At 48.4% G+C, this 17,544-nt stretch overlaps 3 protein-coding genes across 10 annotated transcripts in view; 1 reads left to right on the forward strand and 2 right to left on the reverse strand.

Moving 5' to 3' along the window:
* Positions 1–1,292: 1,292 nt before the first annotated feature.
* PPP1R11 (protein phosphatase 1 regulatory inhibitor subunit 11) lies at positions 1,293–3,241 on the reverse strand. 2 transcript variants are annotated; one of them, XM_070419045.1, is made up of 3 exons: positions 2,988–3,241; positions 1,943–2,051; positions 1,293–1,514 (listed from the first exon to the last, which is right to left on the reverse strand). In XM_070419045.1, the coding sequence occupies exons 1-3, from the start codon at positions 3,054–3,056 to the stop codon at positions 1,312–1,314; spliced, it is 381 nt and encodes a 126-aa protein (XP_070275146.1). In that variant the 5' UTR covers positions 3,057–3,241; the 3' UTR covers positions 1,293–1,311. The 2 variants fall into 2 exon arrangements, with proteins under 2 accessions (XP_070275146.1, XP_070275147.1); XM_070419046.1 differs by lacking the exon at positions 2,988–3,241 and adding an exon at positions 2,823–2,902.
* Positions 3,242–6,001: 2,760 nt separating this feature from the next.
* Positions 6,002–9,590, reverse strand: POLR1H (RNA polymerase I subunit H). 2 transcript variants are annotated; one of them, XM_070419059.1, is made up of 5 exons: positions 9,521–9,590; positions 9,239–9,393; positions 8,964–9,064; positions 8,673–8,782; positions 6,002–6,844 (listed from the first exon to the last, which is right to left on the reverse strand). In XM_070419059.1, exons 2-5 carry the CDS (start codon positions 9,372–9,374, stop codon positions 6,820–6,822), a joined length of 372 nt encoding a protein of 123 aa, XP_070275160.1. In that variant the 5' UTR covers positions 9,375–9,393; positions 9,521–9,590; the 3' UTR covers positions 6,002–6,819. The 2 variants fall into 2 exon arrangements, with proteins under 2 accessions (XP_070275160.1, XP_070275161.1); XM_070419060.1 differs by having other exon boundaries at positions 9,239–9,587.
* Positions 8,910–17,544, forward strand: part of ZFP57 (ZFP57 zinc finger protein) — a 33,034-nt gene continuing 24,399 nt past the window's right edge. The window contains exons 1-3 of one of the 6 annotated variants that reach the window (XR_011471898.1): positions 9,693–9,770; positions 12,850–12,925; positions 13,320–14,086. Coding sequence is in view for 2 of the 6 variants with exons in the window: in XM_070419049.1 (XP_070275150.1) it covers positions 9,774–9,970; positions 12,850–12,925 (273 nt within the window). In the remaining 4 variants the exon portion in view is untranslated. Of the gene's footprint in view, positions 9,971–10,310; positions 10,789–12,849; positions 12,926–13,319; positions 14,087–17,544 lie in introns of those variants that run through there. The other 5 variants (XM_070419055.1, XR_011471900.1, XR_011471899.1 and 2 more) reach the window with 5 other exon arrangements.

The raw sequence follows: 17,544 nt of genomic DNA on the forward strand, positions 1-17,544 counted from the left end.
CAGGTTCGATTCCAGCTAAGGACACATGCCCAGGTTGTGGACTTGTTCCCCAGTAGGGGATGTGTAGGAGGCAGCCGATCAATGGTTCTCTCTCATCACTGATGTTTCAGTCTCTCTCCCTCTCCCTCTCTGAAATCAATAAAAAAAAATTAAAAAAAGAAAGAAACCGACAGTGCTACCTCTCCTTTCCTCAACCTGGGGATGGCCCAGACACCTACGGCCTCCTGTGTGTAGCCTCACACCTCCCCCATGTATAAAAGGGCCCATATTTAACACATTTTGTGACGTTGGGTTATTTATTTTGTGCACCTGTGTCAATAAATGAGATCTCTGTGGTGGTGTGGATCTGACTATCTCTGCAAGTGTGCGTGGGCAGAGGCGTGGGCAATGACATTCAGATCCCCAGGAGGGCCAAGGGGGCTGGACGCCTGGACTGGCAGACATCAGAGCCAGGCAGGAAGGGGTGAGAGTGGAGTGTAGGGGACATACCCTCGTCTCTGCTCTTTTCCTTCCTCTCCCTGCGACGATGTTGGACCTGTCTCTGAAACTGGAAGACCAAACTAAAGAGACAGTTGGCCCTAAGTGACCACTCCCAAAGCCAGCTTTGTCAGAAACCCTAGGTCACAGGTGAAGGGTGAGGAAAGAGGACATGACTGCTTCTTTTTTCATTTTCCATTAAAGGTGAGAATGACAAAGACCTTTCTCTCCCCCAACTCCTCCTGAGGGCATGAGAGAGTGGGCAGGAGTGGAGCAGAAGGGCTGGGAGCTCTCCATGACCCCTCACACCACAGCAAGGACTAGGCGCTCGGACTATATAAATACAAATACGTTAGTGGAAGAGCTCTAAGCCAGGACTACAAGCGCAGCTGGGGCAGGACTGCCTGGAACCTGACCGGGACCTTGGCAGTGAAAGCTGGGGCTGTTGGAAATCCAATCTAAGCATTTGGGGCTCAAGCAGAGTGCAGGGAGCCGAGAGAGCTGGGTCCCAGGGCAGGTGATGTGGCAGTGGGAGCAAAGGGAAGAGACTGGGACCAAGATGCCTAGATCCCTGACGGGAGGAGGATGGGTACTTGGGCGGGGAGGGCGGGCACACAAAAAAAGAATGAAGGCTGGGCAACCCAGAAGCCTGGGTTCTAGAATAGCAGCAAATCAGAATTCCAGGATCTCTGTCCACCCTCCTCTCCTTCCCTCCTTCAGACAGAGAGGTGGGTGGGGACTGGAGAACGATCAAACCATGGGTTTAGTCCCCAAGTAGCAACATGAATATAGTCAGGGCCAGACAGACACAGAAGTGGTGAGGGAGAGAGGAATTTAGTGCTGCATTGGCCCTGGAGGGGGCTGGGACGGGTCAGGGGGCTGGGACGGGGTGGTGGGGCACGGTCCAGGGGTTCCACGGCGCCGTCCTTTGCGGTGGCCCCGTACACAGTGTGTGTGACCACAGCCTTCCTCTTCCTCCTCATCACTCTCCGTAGAGCTCTCACCAAAGGCCCGAGGTTTCTCATAAATACAGCAGCCTGGATTTGGAAGGAGGAGCCCGGTTAAAAAGGAGGAAGGGTAAGATGTAGAGTCAGTTCTATTCCCAGTGGGTCTCAGTAAGAATTCCTACTTCCACTATTGACTCCTACTATCTTCCAGGATCCAGTTTCCCCAGGGTCACCCCCTGGTACTCAGACACTCAACCCCATCATCTTCTGAGAGAGCCAGGAGTCCAAAGCTCCACTTCTCTATCTCTGATACCTTCAAGCCTTGGGACATCCCATCCCAATCGGAGCCCTCCGCGCCTCTCATTTTAACCTCCTCTCCCTGATGCCAGAGAACCGCCAAGGCAACAACAGGACTGGGGGCACCTGGGGGCTTCAGGACGGCCAGTGGATGTGAGGAGGTCGAAGCACGCGGACGGGAGTGAGAACTCCAGGGTTACCGTGGGCCAGCAATCACTCACATTTTGATGAGCGGCGCCCCATGTGTTCGTTGTCCACAGTGTCACTCGTCCATTCCACCTTTTTCTCTGGCTTCCGTTTCCGCAGTTTGATGGTCAGGCTCCGGTTCTCCTAGGTTGATAGAGATGGGCATAGCCATGTAGTTCCCTCCTGTGGACCATCCCACTCCCTCCCAGGGGCCTCCGAGTATCAGACAGCACCGGGAGAGCTGAGTGGGGGGAGATGAACGAGAACAGGCCTCTGACTCCTTGGGGGACCACGAAGTAGTACTTCCTGTTCTTGGGAACCACGAGCACACAAAGAAGTCACAATTCCTAACCCAGAGAAGGTCCCAGAAAATCCTCAAAGGAAAACAGAACCCTCACTGTTTCTCCATTTTCTCCCCCAACTTATCCTTGGTGGTATTTAGTTTCTCAGTCTCAAAGCCTCATCTATGATCTCTTTTTTCAGAGCCCAGCCCTCCTTACCTCTTAGTCACCTATTCCCTAGCATCCTGGAATCTCTGGTAACCATTATTCTAAACTCCCTTAATCCAAGTGTTATTAAGCCCAATACAACCTTCTCCCTTTGAAAACAACCTAACCTGTTTTTGCAAAAATGCCACCTTTTTCTCTATTTACATCTCCTCTGATTTTTCAAAATATTATCTTCATTTCCTTTTCTTCTGTTCCCTCCTTCTCTCTGCTTCCTTTTACATTCGTCCCTTCGACAAAGACTTATGGGTATGCATGCTTCCGAGCTCCCCGCAGCTGGCCTCCAACCATGCTTTCTGACTCGGCCTTCTTTCCCCGCACCTCCCGCGCTCCTCAGCCCTCAGCCCCCGCTCTTCCTTACACCACCGCCACCCAGCACCCCTACATCCTAACATGTCACTTGACCCACCTGCACCATCCCTGCACTACAAATACCCCAAGTCAGGGCGATTCTCCCAACCCCACTCCTCCCTTATGCCCCGGCCCAGGCCCGCCAGCAACTCTCCAGAGCCCTATCCCCGCCCTCCCGGTACCTCCCAGACCCCTAAACAGCACCGCCCCCCGTCTTTCTCACGGGCTCGGTTGTCACGGTAACCGTTGTCTCAGTGACGGTCTCACTCAGCCCGGGCCCCGCCTCGGCCATGGCTCGGGCTGAGGGGAGGAGGGGAGACACCCTTCCCTTGCTCCGCGTCTCCGGGACCTAAGAGGATCGGTATCGGACTCAGAGTGGCAGCCAGGACCCTCCACCTCTCTTCCCCTCCTCCTGGGCCTCCGCTTCCCCACCCCTGGGGACAGCCTGTGCAGCCCCACTTCCGGCCCCCGGCTTCCGGGTGTGACGCCGTGGGTGGTCCCGCCCGGCACTAACTGCACGCAGCGCAGGCGCGGCCGGAGCGGCTCTGCCGTCGCGTCGCAGTGCGCAGGCGCCGCGCGGACCCGCGGGGGGAGGAGTCGCGGAGGGCGCCGCGGGGCGGTCAAGGGCGGCCGCGCGCAGGTCAGGTAGGAGGGCGGTCCGAAGGGGGGCGGGTTAGGCGCCCCGACCCCGCCGCCTCCATCCCTGGGTGGGTGGGCGGGGAACTGAGGAGTAAAGGTAATGGCCCATTCTGTTTCCTTATTGTTTGGTATGGGAATTACAGAAAGGGGACCTAGGAGCAGTGGAAACACACGTAAGAATCTGGGTTCTAGCGCTGGCCAGTGTACTCAGTGGTTCGATTCCCAGACCTGCGTAGCAGGTTGGTCCCCGCCAGTCTCGGGGCATGCGGGAGGCAGCCAATAGATGTGTCTCGCACATGGATGTTCCGTTCTCTCTCTCCCCCTCCTTCCGCGCCCTTCCACTCTCTAAAAATCAATGGAAAAAATAGGGTGTGTTTCACAGACATGAGCAGAACCAGGATGATGGACCGGGTACAGAAACTCACCACAGCACAAGCCCCAGATGCCTGCAAGGGGCAAAACTGCGAACACAGAACCTTGTCCCCAGGGCACCCTCCCTCCCTAGCACCTGTACCAAGTGCACACTGGTCTCCCTACTGGTCATGCTGTTTGGACCCTGACCTTTTCCTCCCTAAAGATAACATCAGCTGTATTTCAGCTCCAGGCCCAGAAAAGCAGCAAAACCAGACAAGTGACAAGTGGCTGCCTCAGGACCAGCTGCAGTGACTGATGACCCCCTGCCCTGGCGCCGACCAGTCTGTGGAGATCACGGCCCTGAAAAAGCTCCCCTGGAAGCTGATGGGTATTCTATTGAGACCCTCTCCTGAGAGCTCCCCTAAGATTCCCACCGCAAGATAGAAGTACAGGAGGATGGAGGACCCATCCCCATTGAGAACTCTCCTCCAGGGAGCATGCCAGGGCCTTGCCCTTGCCCCTACTTCCCTCTAAGGCAGTGGTTCTCAACCTTCCTAATGCCACGACCCTTTAATACAGTTCCTCATGTTGTGGTGACCCCCAACCATAAAATTATTTTCGTTGCTGCTTTGTAACTGTAATTTTGCTGCTGTTATGAATTGTAATGTAAATATCTGATATGCAGGATGTATTTTCATTGTTACAAATTGAACATAATTAAAGCATAGTGATTAATCACAAAAACAATATGTAATTATATATGTGTTTTCCGATGGTCTTAGGCAACCCCTGTGAAAGGGTCGTTCGACCCCCAAAGGGGTCATGATCCACAGGTTGAGAGCTGCTGCTCTAAGGGACCATGAGACTTGCAACCAGGGGAGCAATGGGGAGCATAGCTTGTCCCAGGCTCACCCCCTGAACCTGTCTCCAAGGCCTCCTTTTCTCTGACTTTTCAGTGACCCAGAACAGCCCCCACCTAGGCTCTCCTGTTACTTCTTCTATGCATCTTACTTGTTTCACTGCCCTAAGTATATTTTTGCTGCCATCATCAACCCAGTGCTGTGTAGTCCTTCCCTTTGGATAGCCCCATCCCCTTTTCTTTAAATAAATTCAATTTTTCTTGAATTTATTGCGAGGACTTGAGATTGCTATTTAGCCTGCCCATGCACCACCAACTTTTTTTTTTTAATTTTTTAAATATATATTTTATTGATTTTTTTACAGAGAGGAAAGGAGAGGGATAGTTAGAAAGATCGATGAGAGAGAAACATCGATCAGCTGCCTCCTGCACACCCCCTACTGGGGATGTACCTGCAACCAAGGTACATGCCCTTGACTGAAATCGAACCTGGGACCGATGCTCTAGCCACTGAGCCAAACCGGTTAGGGCGCACCACCAACTTTAACCGTTCAGTGAGGATTAACAAAAAAAGAAAAACAAAAAGAACCTGGGTTCTAGGACCTGTCCTCTGCCAATAAGTGTCCAAGCAGGGCATGCATGCACGTTCGGCTGGGACACTTTCCCTGTGATTGCACTAGGCCTTGGAGATGGAGGTGCATGAAGCACTGTGATCCTGCCTTTTAGCTCCCAGACTAGTGGGAGAGATTGGCATGCTTAGCAATAACAAAAATAGAAGACATTGGGATATTAATGCATATGCAAATCTCATCTGTGAAGAATTTAGCTGTATACAGCCAACATTTTCTCTGGAGAACAATTCATGCTATGATAAAAATATGCGCTTAGGGAGCAAGAATAGTGAAAAGGGAACACAAGGCAGACAAAGGGATGTGTGGGGATTTTTTTAGGTGCAAAGAGCAGCTTATGGAGACATAGATGTGTACTGAGGACATGCAGGTGGGATGTACAAAGGTGGGATGTAAGGGGAGTGCCAACGAGGCTTGACAGGTAGGCTCAGTTACACGGGAGGCCTGTATGCTTTGCTAAGAAACTTGGACTTTATCCAGTCAGTATGGGTCAAGGAAAGGCTTAGTGTAGGGTAGAAGCATGAACAGATTTCAGATTTCAGGAGGCAAGGAAGTCAACTGCCAGAACAGTTCAAATGTACAATGCAGAAGACTGCCCTGCCCATCCCTCAAAGTTGCTGAGGGGGTCAAACAAGATAACGGTATGTTTGAGAGCCCTGAATACACAAAAGGTCACACAATTACAAGATAATCACTATTACTCTCACCCCTTGATCACCATTTAAGCCAAAGAACCAAGGAATGCAGGAATACTGATTCTCAGACTACAATTTGAATGTTTATTGTGCCGAGACTGTGTATTTTTTTCCCTTTGAAGTTTATGGTCCAGTCTGAAAAAAGCAAGGTACAACTCAGTATGTACAGCATAACCCAATAAGAAAACAAGTATCTCTGAGGATTAGGGTTCCTTGTAGTCTTTACTTTTTTCTATCTATCTATCAACCTATTACAATATATATTACATTTATCTCAAGAACAATAAAAAAACAATTCCCAAAATGTTCACCTGTAGTAAGTGCACACTGGTATCCCTTAGTATCAGACTTTTTGTTGTGCAAACTTACATAGCAAATAGATCTTGTTAAATTTTCTGTTGACTCTCTCACTATCAAAACCCCACTTTTTGTTTCCCTAAAACTCGGGAACCAAATACATTTAGATAGTGAGAAAATACTTATAATTGCTTTTTTATATTAGCCTCATTGCTGGCTTCAATTTTTTGGCTTTTTCTTTTTCTTTCTCATCTACTAATGTATACTCTTTTTATAGATGATATATTTGTTAAAAGAACAAACATATCTCTATGAACTCATTTAAATTCCATTTGGAACAAAACAGATTATACATAACATACACATATTTGGGTCTTATTGAAAAACATAGCTTTAAGAGGAAAACGCAACTAGGAATAGGAGCAACCTGGGGACAACAGTACTTCCCACATGGTGATGTGCTTCTCGGGGAGCAAATATTGCAACCAGGGGATGGACAAGGATCTAGGAACCAATATCCTTCACCTCCCAAGGAAGAGGATGGGGGAGGGATTGTTGAGTCGCCCAGAAAAAAAAGGAAAATCAAGAGTCTTCCTTCTCCTGGAACCTATGGAGAAAGAAAGGATTTCTTTGTTATATTGGATTGAAGGAAGAGGTTCTAGCAGTGTAAGATGACATACTCAAATAATCAAGGAAGGGCTTTTATTTATGACACTGTGGAAAGCTAGCTCCCATAAATGGTCCTCTAACTTCAAGCCAACTAAAAATGCTGGGATTGAAAATACATCGAAAGAATTATGACCGAGAGTATGCAGATGTTTCTTGGAATGCAAAAAGCACTAGCCATGAAAGAAAAAAAAAAGGATAAACTGGACCTAATAAACATTTAAAACTTCTGTTCATTTTAAAAAAAAGAAAATAAATAGATAAGACTGGGGGAAATACTCTCAAAAGATATATCTAACAATCAATATTTTTCATCCATTGATGAGATGGCAAGAAAGTAAACGCAATTCATATTGGGTAAATGATGTAAAACCAGGAAACCAAACAGGTAAGTGAAAACTGAAACCCCTACTACCATGGTCCTCGCTGTTTTGACAGCCACATGAAGGAATCTTAGACAGAACTACAACGTATGATTGGAGGTACTGGGCATACATTTGGGACCCCCAGGGGGCTACCCCTCTGTGTAAAAGTAACCAAAATCTAACTCTGCAGAAGGAGAATTTGTGTCACTAGGTAGAGGAAGGAAAATCTCCTCTGAGGTTTTCTAACCATAGCTGGCCCTTGCATGGACTTGCAGTCCCAATTCATACTACCTATATAGTTGAGAACAACCTGGAACCAAGTTTAAAGTGATTCTGGCTTGTGCCTCAAGGGACCTGAACAGGAAACACAAATGCTGAGGATACAGCATTCATCCCATGCTTCAAAGAATTCCCATAGTTCAAATTCTAAAAAACTGAATTTTATAAAACAAAGAAAATTATATAAAAAATAATAGCTGAAATAAACTGGAGACAGAATTAGTGACCTAGGAGAAACCTGAAGAAATTACCCAGAAGCAGCATAGACAGAAAGAGATAGAAAGTATGAAAAACAAGGGTGAGAGAAATGAAGGATAGACAGTCTAATAAACAACTAATTAATTAGAGTTCCAGCATGTGAGAATTGAGAACATAGGGAAAAGCAATATTCAATAAGATAATGGCTGATAATTTTACAAGGTTGATGGGGAAAAGAGAAAAATCAATCCTCAATGTCGAAAAGTTCAACAAATCCCAAACAAGATTTTTAAAAGCCACATTTTGCAACACTGCAGTATAACTGCGGAGCGCCAGAGACAAGAGGAGCTCTTAAAGCCACCAGCGAGCCTGCTCTTTAACTCACGCACCACCTCAGGAAAGCACAACTGCCTTTGTGCAGTGGGAGACGCCAACATCACTGCTGACCACTGAGCATACTTGCCTTCTGTATTTTTCATTTCCTCTTAAATATGTTAAAAGGTTTAGTTCATTGGCATTAAAAGGATAAGAAAAGCCCTAACCGGTTTGGCTCACTGGATAGAGCCCCGGCCTGCGGACTGAAGGGTCCCAGGTTCAATTCTGGACAAGGGCATGTATCTTGGTTGCGGGCACATCCCCAGTGGGGAGTGTGCAGGAGGCAGCTGATCCATGTTTCTCTCTCATCGATGTTTCTAACGGTCTATACCTCTCCCTTCCTCTCTGTAAAAAATCAATAAAAAAATATTTTTTAAAAAAGTGTAACTTTAAAAAATAAAACGACCACAAATCTTCCTACTACCAGAACTGTACAAAAAATGGATGGGACCAAAAAAAGTAATTGTTTATTCAGGACAAACAGTAAACCTGTGGAGCTGCTTAGTTAGCAAACAGCCTGAGAAAGGGCAGAGGCCAGGCGGGGATACGCACCTGCAGCGGGTGCAGGTGTAGAAGACCGTCTGGCCCTCGTCGGCCGAGCGCATCTGCCGGGTGCGGTAAGCCATCCCCTCGTGACCGCAGCGGGCGCAGCGCCTGTCCACCTGGAAGCACGGCGGGTGAGGGGCCTCGCAGCCCCTGCGGCCCTCCCCGGCCACTGCTGCTCCCCAGGCCCCTCTTCTGTGCGGGGATTGGGCACAAAGCTCTCCAGCTCGTAGCAATCGCCCTCCCTCCGTGCCTGTCGCGCCCGCCCTGCGGGGCCCGTCCTTGACGTCATCCACTCACCACGGGCCCCTGGAGCTCGGGGCCGGCCTCCATCGACACGGGCGTGGCTGTGCCCGGCTTGTGGAACACGACTGCGGTCCTCACCACCTTCCCCTCCAAGTCTGCGCAGAGCGAGCACGGGTCGGGCCGACGCGCGGGGAGCCCTCCCGGGGAACCTGGCGGCCCGACTCCCTTCCCCTCAGGTTGCGCCCCGAGACCAAGTCTCGTGCCTGACCTCCTGCCTCCGACCCCTCCCCGCCGGGGCCTCAGCCGGGACGCTGCCTAGGAGCCCTCACCTCGCACGTGGATGGAGAAGCCGCAGCGGGTACAGGTGACTGCATCCTGAGTGCCTGGCAGAGGCAGGACCGAGCCGCAATCCGGACAGAAATCCAGATCCGACTGGAAGCTGGAGCCGTTGCCGGCGAGGTCCATGATGGACGGTGGGCGAAGGCTGCGAAGGGAGGAGAAGGTTATGAACAAAAGACAGAGAGCGCTCTTCCCCACGCAGGGGCCATTCTCATGCTGTGTCTGGATCTCAGCCAACGGAACCCGAGCCGCCTCCCACGCGTGTGTCGTGCCTCTGCGACCGCGGAGCCCGAGCGCGGCTCCCACGGGGCTTGCGGGCTTCCCGGAGCCGGCGAAAGAGCCGCCGACGCGGCGGGCTAGAGCGTCCGCTGGCGCGGGCGGCGGGGGCAGCGAGCACGCGGCGGGCTAGAGCGTCGCCGCTGCCGGCTCCCGATTGGCTGTGACGTCACAACCCGCCAGGCGGTCACGGGACCCGCGCAGCGGCGGCTCAGCCTGGTTCTGCGACTTCGGCTGAGAAAGCGGGTAATGGATGCGCCGCCGCTGCTTTTTCTCTTCGGACCCAAACCTCGGATGTTTATTTTCCTGGTCTCGCGTCTTACAGGGGACCCAGTGCGGGGGCGCGGTCCCTCCGAAAATCCTTCTAACTTTACCGACTTTCTTAAGGATAGAGAACTACAACTCCCGCCCTTCTTGAGCCGGTATTTCCCGTTTGCGGCTGCGCGGTGGGTAGAACAAACAAAGCTAAGCGTTTGGGGAGTTAGAGTTTTAGCGCCCGTGGGCCTCGCGGGCCGTACGAGCGTTCTGTGGAGCCCCGCCCGGGCGGTTGGGGCTCTTGCCGGCCTCCGGGAAGGGTGAGTCGGCTTCTGCAGAGGCGGCGAGCGGGGAGGCAGGAGGGCGAAAGCGGAGGAGGAGTGCTCGGTCCCTGGGAATGGAAGGAAGCGGGGTGCCCGGAGCTCGGCCCGGCACTGGGCAGTGGCGAGACCAGAGGCTGACCACCCCGCCTTAGACGCTAGCACTAGGCAAGGGGCAGCCGGGGTAGGATTGCACCGAGACGTAGGTCAAGTTTGTGTTCATTTGCACACCTACCTCCATTTACCGCGTCCCTCGCCTCCCGTCCAACCAGCTCTGTCTAAATCATCATCATCCGTTAGGTGGACAGTTGACGTTTCCCAAATCTTTTCTAGAACATGAGAACAAATAGTTTTAGAAAATCTTGCTACTTGCAGTCATCCGTTAAGTGCAATCTAAAATAGAAACTTGTCCTGAAGTTTCTTAGTTCCCTCTCGGCCCTTGCATCCCCACCCAACCAGGGAGCTGTGTTAAGCTCTCGGTAGAAAAGCCCTGGAGCCATCACTCATTTCTCCTCTGAAAGAGACAAGCTGTGGTCTCTTCTTGAAGAGGCTCTGGCCTTCCTCTCTCTGCTGTAAGGGAAAGACAGTAGTGAGGGGTTAAGACTGAGCAGGCCACCAGGCATCATTTCACCTACCTGCGTGTCCTGTTTCCTGTCTTACAAAGCAGGCTTGTTGCTGAACCCATGATGGTAAGCAATTTCTATTCTCACTTCTCTCTGTGTGTTTCTTTGAAAATGGAAATTGAAATTAGTGCTCTTCCCTCATCAACTTTCCCTTTTCTTTTTTTAATATATATTTTTATTGATTTCAGAGAGGAAGGGAGAGAGAGAAACATCAGTGATGAGAAAGAATCATTGATCTGCTGCCTCCTGCACACTCCCTATTTTGCCTTGACTGGAATTGAACCTGGGACCCTTCAGTCCGCAGGCTGACACTCTATCCACTGAGCCAAACCAACCAGGGCAACTTTCCTTTTCACTGGAGGTCCACCATGAGTGGAATACTGTCCTAATGCAGTAAAGGGACACGAGTGTATAAGGCATGGCCTTTTTCCAATGGAAGCTCACAGTCTGTTCAGTTAGTATTTATTTAGCACCTTTGCCAGTCTTTGAGCTGAGGAGGCTGCGCTGCAAAGTTGAAAACTCTGTTCTCTGACCTTAAAAAGTGCAAATGAATAATTAAAATACAATGAAAGTATACTGGTAGGACAAAATGTGAGAACCCAGGGTGGGCATATAACACAAATATGCCTGTATACTTCAAGACAGACTGGTAAATGTTTTAATAAAAAGTAGATACAGTATTATGGGGAACATAAGAGAGAAAGATGCTCAGATATTATATAATACGTATAATCAATCAACAAGTCATTAATTATGAGAACTTGGGATCACAGACTAATGTTAAGTACTGTGCTAGATGCTATATACTAAATAAAAGATGGTCATTTTTTAAATCTCAGAATAGATACACATAGTAAGAGAAATAAAGAGAAATATGAAAGTACCTAAGAGGTCAGTGAAGTCCAATATTTGATATCAAGATCCTTTCTGATAATATGGACACGTCACTGTCGTTGTAGATATAATTCCCACCCTTGATGAGTCTGAATTTCAGTCCATTTTTACAGTGATACATGAATACAGATACCATAACGTAAACCATGATTGATTTTCAAATGAGTTGTCAAAGTGAAAATGGTAAGTGTTGAGAAGAAGGCAAAATCACTGTTACACAGAGTAAGGCAGAAAGGCTTTCTAGAGAAGGAGGGGCCTGACTGGAGGGTAGACACCTGGTCTGTAATGGAGAACTTGTCACGTCAGGCATCATGCCAAGCTCTGTCGTCTAGTTCACATTTGTTCTTTCTGATCTCAAGAGGCAGATTTTTATCTTGTCTCTGTCTATAGATGGGGAAGCTGATGTTGAGAGAGATGACGTTGCTTGCCTGTGTCACACACACAAGCCCTGTCAGGCTTCAGAGCCCATGCTCGTAACCATCAGTAATATTCTTAAAAAGGGCTTAGAGATGAGATGTCAGGCACCTTCAGTGGCTTAAATGTGACCTCACGATAAGCTTCGATGAGGCCAAGGCTGGCATAGGAAGCTGGCAGTCACAGTTGTGTTGCCATCAGGCTGTCCTGTAAGTGAACCAGAGTCAGCACAGATTCCCATCATAAGGGGTACACAGGGAATGGTGTCATAATGGATTTAAGGTGAAGGATGAATGGCAGTATAAGGAAGAACAGAATTTCAGAACAAAAGATTAGAGGGCAGAGATGCTATATTTGCTGATAGAGGCAGAGAGGGCCAGAATCAAGAAACTGCAGAATGAGAATGAACTCCTACCGCTTCATTCTAGAGTTATCTCAGAAGACAGGGGCGGCTGGGGGACTGAGCAGTCTGACATAGATGTGCTTGGGCCGCGCTTCACCAAGGAATCTGCCTCTCCCCTCTCCCAGTCCCTGATGCAAGACTCAGAATGGTTTGCGTTGAGTCCACAAGAGAAGTATGCTTTTCATTTATAGGAAATGCTCTTACAAAAAGAGCATTCATTTTATTATTGTCCACCCTAGGAGCTGGTGGTTTCCAGGGGGGAAATGGCCCTGTTCGTCTTGCCTGTGAGCAGGTTTACTCTTTCTAAGCGGAATATCCTGGCCTCGGCCAGGGCAGTTGGGTTTGGTTTAGTCAGTATGGGAGATACATTCTGACACCCCACATTCTAATCTGCCTTTGCTTTTCTTGTGTTTCAGGTTGGCCTGGGTTAAAGCATCTAGAGACCCTAGGATTGCTTCAGGTCAGCAGTCCCCACTGGAGAAAAAAATATTGGTAAATAAGTTATCTTCACATCATACAGGTTGGAACTACTAAGAGAAAGAACCTTAGGTTTAAAACCTTTCTGCTGAAGTGACACCTCAAGTAGTGTGTGTACACTGGCAACTGTTTTCTAGCTATATCCATACTTGAAAAACAAAGTATTATTTTGGAAACTCCCAACACTATATTTTTAAAAAGCTAGTTATTGATTTTGGTGGTAGGTACTTCAACTTTCAGAGCTCACAGGCTCACCTAGGAATGATGGGAGTAACAAAGTTCTTATACTAAAGTAAATCATAAACCACTCATCTTTTCTTGGTGTCAGTAGTAAGGGTAAACTCCTGTTTAAATATGTTCAGTGTAAAAAGATGGTCACCCTATACAATTCTGTCCCTCCCTCTGATAGAATCTAGGTGGTGTGCATACAAAAGCAGCAAGACAACTGAGAACTCAAAAAAATAAAGAAGAATATCAAACACTGTATAGGGAGCAAGATCTCTCCCTTGACTACTGGCTCGCCCGAGTGGAGTCTTACTATAGTAAAGGATTGGTGGGAATGATGGAAGCACAAGAGGCAGGCAATGGGATCGAGAAGAAATGGGAGGGGAAGGCAACCCAAAGCACAGACAGACAGAAACAGTGCTGCTTGGTGCCTGAGAGAGAGATGAGACACATAGCGCGGCAAATGCAGCAGGCGGCACAGGCCAGAGAGCTCACAGAGAAAGCCCTTAGACAGTTACTGTGGTCCCCTCCTGAGCCGGCACTCCCAAAGCTTGTGTGCGCAGGGCCTGGCGTCCAGAATGCACAGAGAAGAAAACAGGTAAATGACAGGGAACAGATGCAAATTAAAGATCACCAGGAACGCATGATTAGAGGGAGGGAACTAATAGAGCAAAGACTCCAGGCCAGATTCTTGAGAAAAAGCCAGAGCCAGCCACCTACAACAGAGAAGCGTGAGAGAATAAAGAAAGAGATAAAAGAATTTGAAAGTGTTACTGCATATCCACTTTTCCAGCCACGCAGAAGTCGGATTAAAGTGAATATTCTTATGGAAAAGTCTCAGAATAGAGAAGAAGAGGATACAATTATAAAAACTTATCAAAGAAAATTTTTAACTCTGCCACCCTTTTTGAGAAGTCAAATAAGAAAAATAAAAGATTAGTCAAGTTTCAATGCTTTTCTGGTAAAATCATGTCTCTTAAATGAACCTTTTTGTTTTTAATGCTAGCTCATCCGTCCCAGAGCTCAGTGAGTCACGCCCCAGGGGTGTCAGCTACAGAAGTGCCAGCAAGCTCTGGCCTTGAAAACTAGCCTCGCTATTTTTAATTCATTCAAGTTGCTTTTATTCTCTTTGATGTTCAGTTTTTTCATCTGTGAAGTGGGATTAATATTTTACAGTGCTTATGGGTAGATTGTGATTTCTGTGAAGCATTAACATATGTTAGATACTTCACAAGTGTTAGTTTCCCCAATGGGGAGACCTGGGTTGGGCAGTGTGGGTGAATAAGGAATTATACTGATCTGCTTCTCCCATCCCCCTGCTCCCACCCCGGGAGGTTATCTGGGATTGCTAGGGGAAGTGGGGGAGGTTACCTGGGATTGCTGGTGGGAAGGGGGGGGGGGTATCTGGGATTGCTGGTGGGAAGTGGGGGGCGGTATCTGGGATTGCTGGTGGGAAGTGGGGGGGTATCTGGGATTGCTGGTGGGAAGTGGGGGAGGTTACCTGGGATTGCTGGTGGGAAGTGGGGGGGGGTATCTGGGATTGCTGGTGGGAAGTGGGGGGGTATCTGGGATTGCTGGTGGGAAGTGGGGGAGGTTACCTGGGATTGCTAGGAGAAGTGCCTGGCCTCACTTCCCGGTCACACCTTTCTCAGGGAAGCAGTAGCCACACCCTGAGCCTAGCTTGACCGTGCAGTTTACTGTAGGAGACACTCACTTTGGAGAATCTCCCTTGTGCCGGTGTTGCTCCTTCCTGGGAGTGAATACAGAGAAGTCCTGCTCTTGGTTACAGCTCCCACTTTCCGCAGATAGTAAGGTGGCGAGGTTCTGGTGGAGGTGCACAGAAGAGGGCCCCTTGCGCAGGGTAAGGAGAGAGGCGGAGAAGGGAGTGTTGTAGTCTCTCAATTTTCTTCCAGCTCCATCCACATTTTGTCACTTTCTATCGCCCACTTATTCAAGACCTTTCCAGTGTACTATTTGTAAATGATACCACTTAATGGTTTTCTTTTGTCCTATATTCTTTTTTTCTTTTCCATGTGAAATATACAAATGAAAATGTGCCTGTGCACTTGGAAGGGCAGTAAAAGATGTCCAGGTTCCCACAGCTCAGGCCCCAGAGCCTGTGTGCTCCCTCCCCGGCCCGCTCCTTGTCCCTGGAGGCACTCACTATTCGGAAGTTTGTAGTGACGTCACCTTTTTGAGTGTTTACCACCTCGGCATGTACAGTTGCCCCTTAATGCAGGGGTTAGGGGTCCTGACCGCCCCCCCCCCCAAGCTGTTGAACATCTGCATATAACTGTTGATTCCCCAAAAACTTCTAATAGCATATTGTTGACCAAATGCCTCACCAGTAGCATGAACAGTCTATTTACATGTATTTTGTATGTTATCTGTATTATAAACTCTATTCTTACAATAAAGTAAGCTAAAGAAAAGAAAATGTTATTAAAAGTATAAGGAAAATACATTTACAGTACTGTATGTATTAATTGAAAAGAAATCTTCATAAAAGTTGACCATGCAGTTCAAAACCGTATTGTTCATGGGCAACTGTATTCCTAACTGACATAATAGCTCATAGTTGCCTGTGCATGGACTTTAATTAATTTTAAATACACTGTATTTGGAGAAACCAAGATGGCAGCACAGGTAAACACCGGAAATTGCTGCCTTGCACAGCCACTTCAAAAATACAATTAAAAGACAATACGGACATCATCCAGAACCACAGGAAGGCTGGCTGAGTGGAAATTCTACAACTAGAAGGAAAGAGAAAAGCATACCGAGACTCAGAGGAGGTGCAGAAGTAAAGTGCAGAGGTACGGAAGCGCACATGGAAGGGGCTGGCAACGGAGGACTTGGTTGTCTTTCAATCGGGAGGGAGTCTCAAGCTCCTAACTGCTCTGAACTCCAGTTCTGGGCGAGTCCCTGGGGACCCAGACTCATATGGGGAGAAACTGAACTGTTTGGCATTGGGTGGAACTTGAGGGCGGCTTTCTCTCAGAGGTGCTTGCAGCGATTACCGGGACACTGAGACCCGGGGCCTCTTAGGGTAGGACTGAGGATCAGCCATAGCTGCTTGCTCCGCCCTGTTGATTCCCTGAGACCCCGCCCACCCAAGCTGTGTGCAGAAGCTTTTGCATATGAAAAGCCTGGCCCTTTGCAATCTGAAAATTACCTAAAAAACTGCAGCTGGGTCAGAGAGACCCAGAACTTCCAAAAGAAGGCCCAAGGCCCCACAGCAGCTTGCATTGCGTCACAGCTGGGCCTCATCTGGGCACCTCCAAACCCCAAACAAGGAAGAGGAATCTGCAGATCTCTCCATAGCTACTACTGGGTAGTCTCAGGCAGAGGCTAAATTAGCACCTCCTTAGAGATCCAAGAGCCAATGTACCCAGTGGTCAGAGTGGGACCATCCAGATTACAACTCCTCAAGTACATAAGGAACACACTGAGGGGGCAGACTCAGTGAGCACCAAAGCCCCACTGAAGCAAGTCTTGCCCCAGAAGGGTGTCTTCAGCACAGAAGTTCTCCCACTGCAGACACAGCTGATTCTCACAGCCAATTGGCCTGGAGGTCAATTCCTCCCAGTGTTACCTACAACAATCAAGGCTTAACTACAACAAGACTGTGCACACAGCCCACAAAGGGGTGCACCAAGAGTGTCCACCTCGGGTAATTGGGGAGGCTGAGCCACTGGGCCCTATAGGACACCTAGCACACAAAGCCACTCTATCAACACAGAAGCAGCCAAAATGCAGAGACAAACAGGTCACAAATGACAGAAATGGAGGAAAGCAAACTACTGGATATAGAGTTCAAAACCATGGTTATAAGGTTTTTCAAGAACTTTCTAGAAACTGCCGATAAATTTAGTGAGACCCTCAAGAAATCTAGTGAGACCCTTGAGGTTATGAAAAAGGACCAACTAGAAATTAAGCATACACTGACTGAAATAAAGAATATTATACAGACTCCCAACAGCAGACCAGAGGATCGCAAGAATCAAGTCAAAGATTTGAAATACGAAGAAGCAAAAAACACCCAACCTGAAAAACAAAAAGAAAAAAGAATCCAAAAATATGAAGATAGTGTAAGGAGCCTCTGGAACTGCTTCAAGCGTACCAACATCCGAATTATGGGGGTGCCAGAAGAAGAGAGGAAGATATTGAAAACCTATTGGAAGAAATAATGACAGAAAACTTCCCCTACCTGGTGAAAGAAATAGACTTACAAGTCCAGGAAGCGCAGAGAACCCCAAACAAAAGGAATCCAAAGAGGACCACACCAAGACACATCATAATTAAAACGCCAAGAGCAAAAGACAAAGAGAGAATCTTAAAAGCAGCAAGAGAAAAACAGTCAGTTACCTACAAGGGAGTACCCATACGACTGTCAGCTGATTTCTCAA

The sequence above is a fragment of the Myotis yumanensis genome, unplaced genomic scaffold, assembly GCF_028538775.1.
Source record: "Myotis yumanensis isolate MYYU_CA2020_CCGP unplaced genomic scaffold, mMyoYum1.0.hap1 SCAF_6, whole genome shotgun sequence".
Lineage (NCBI taxonomy): Eukaryota > Metazoa > Chordata > Mammalia > Chiroptera > Vespertilionidae > Myotis > Myotis yumanensis.

Excerpts from the sequence above, each read along its gene's own strand:
- PPP1R11 (XM_070419045.1), bottom strand. The coding sequence starts at position 3,056 with ATGGCCGAGGCGGGGCCCGGGCTGAGTGAGACCGTCACTGAGACAACG. Across the intron at positions 2,052-2,987 it reads TTACCGTGACAACCGAGCCC|GAGAACCGGAGCCTGACCAT; the intron begins GTGAGAAAGACG and ends CTATCAACCTAG. Across the intron at positions 1,515-1,942 it reads GGGGCGCCGCTCATCAAAAT|GCTGCTGTATTTATGAGAAA; the intron begins GTGAGTGATTGC and ends TTCCAAATCCAG.
- POLR1H (XM_070419059.1), bottom strand. The coding sequence starts at position 9,374 with ATGGACCTCGCCGGCAACGGCTCCAGCTTCCAGTCGGATCTGGATTTC. Across the intron at positions 8,783-8,963 it reads CCGAGCTCCAGGGGCCCGTG|GTGGACAGGCGCTGCGCCCG; the intron begins GTGAGTGGATGA and ends CCGTGCTTCCAG. Across the intron at positions 6,845-8,672 it reads TACACCTGCACCCGCTGCAG|GTTCCAGGAGAAGGAAGACT; the intron begins GTGCGTATCCCC and ends CTTTCTCCATAG.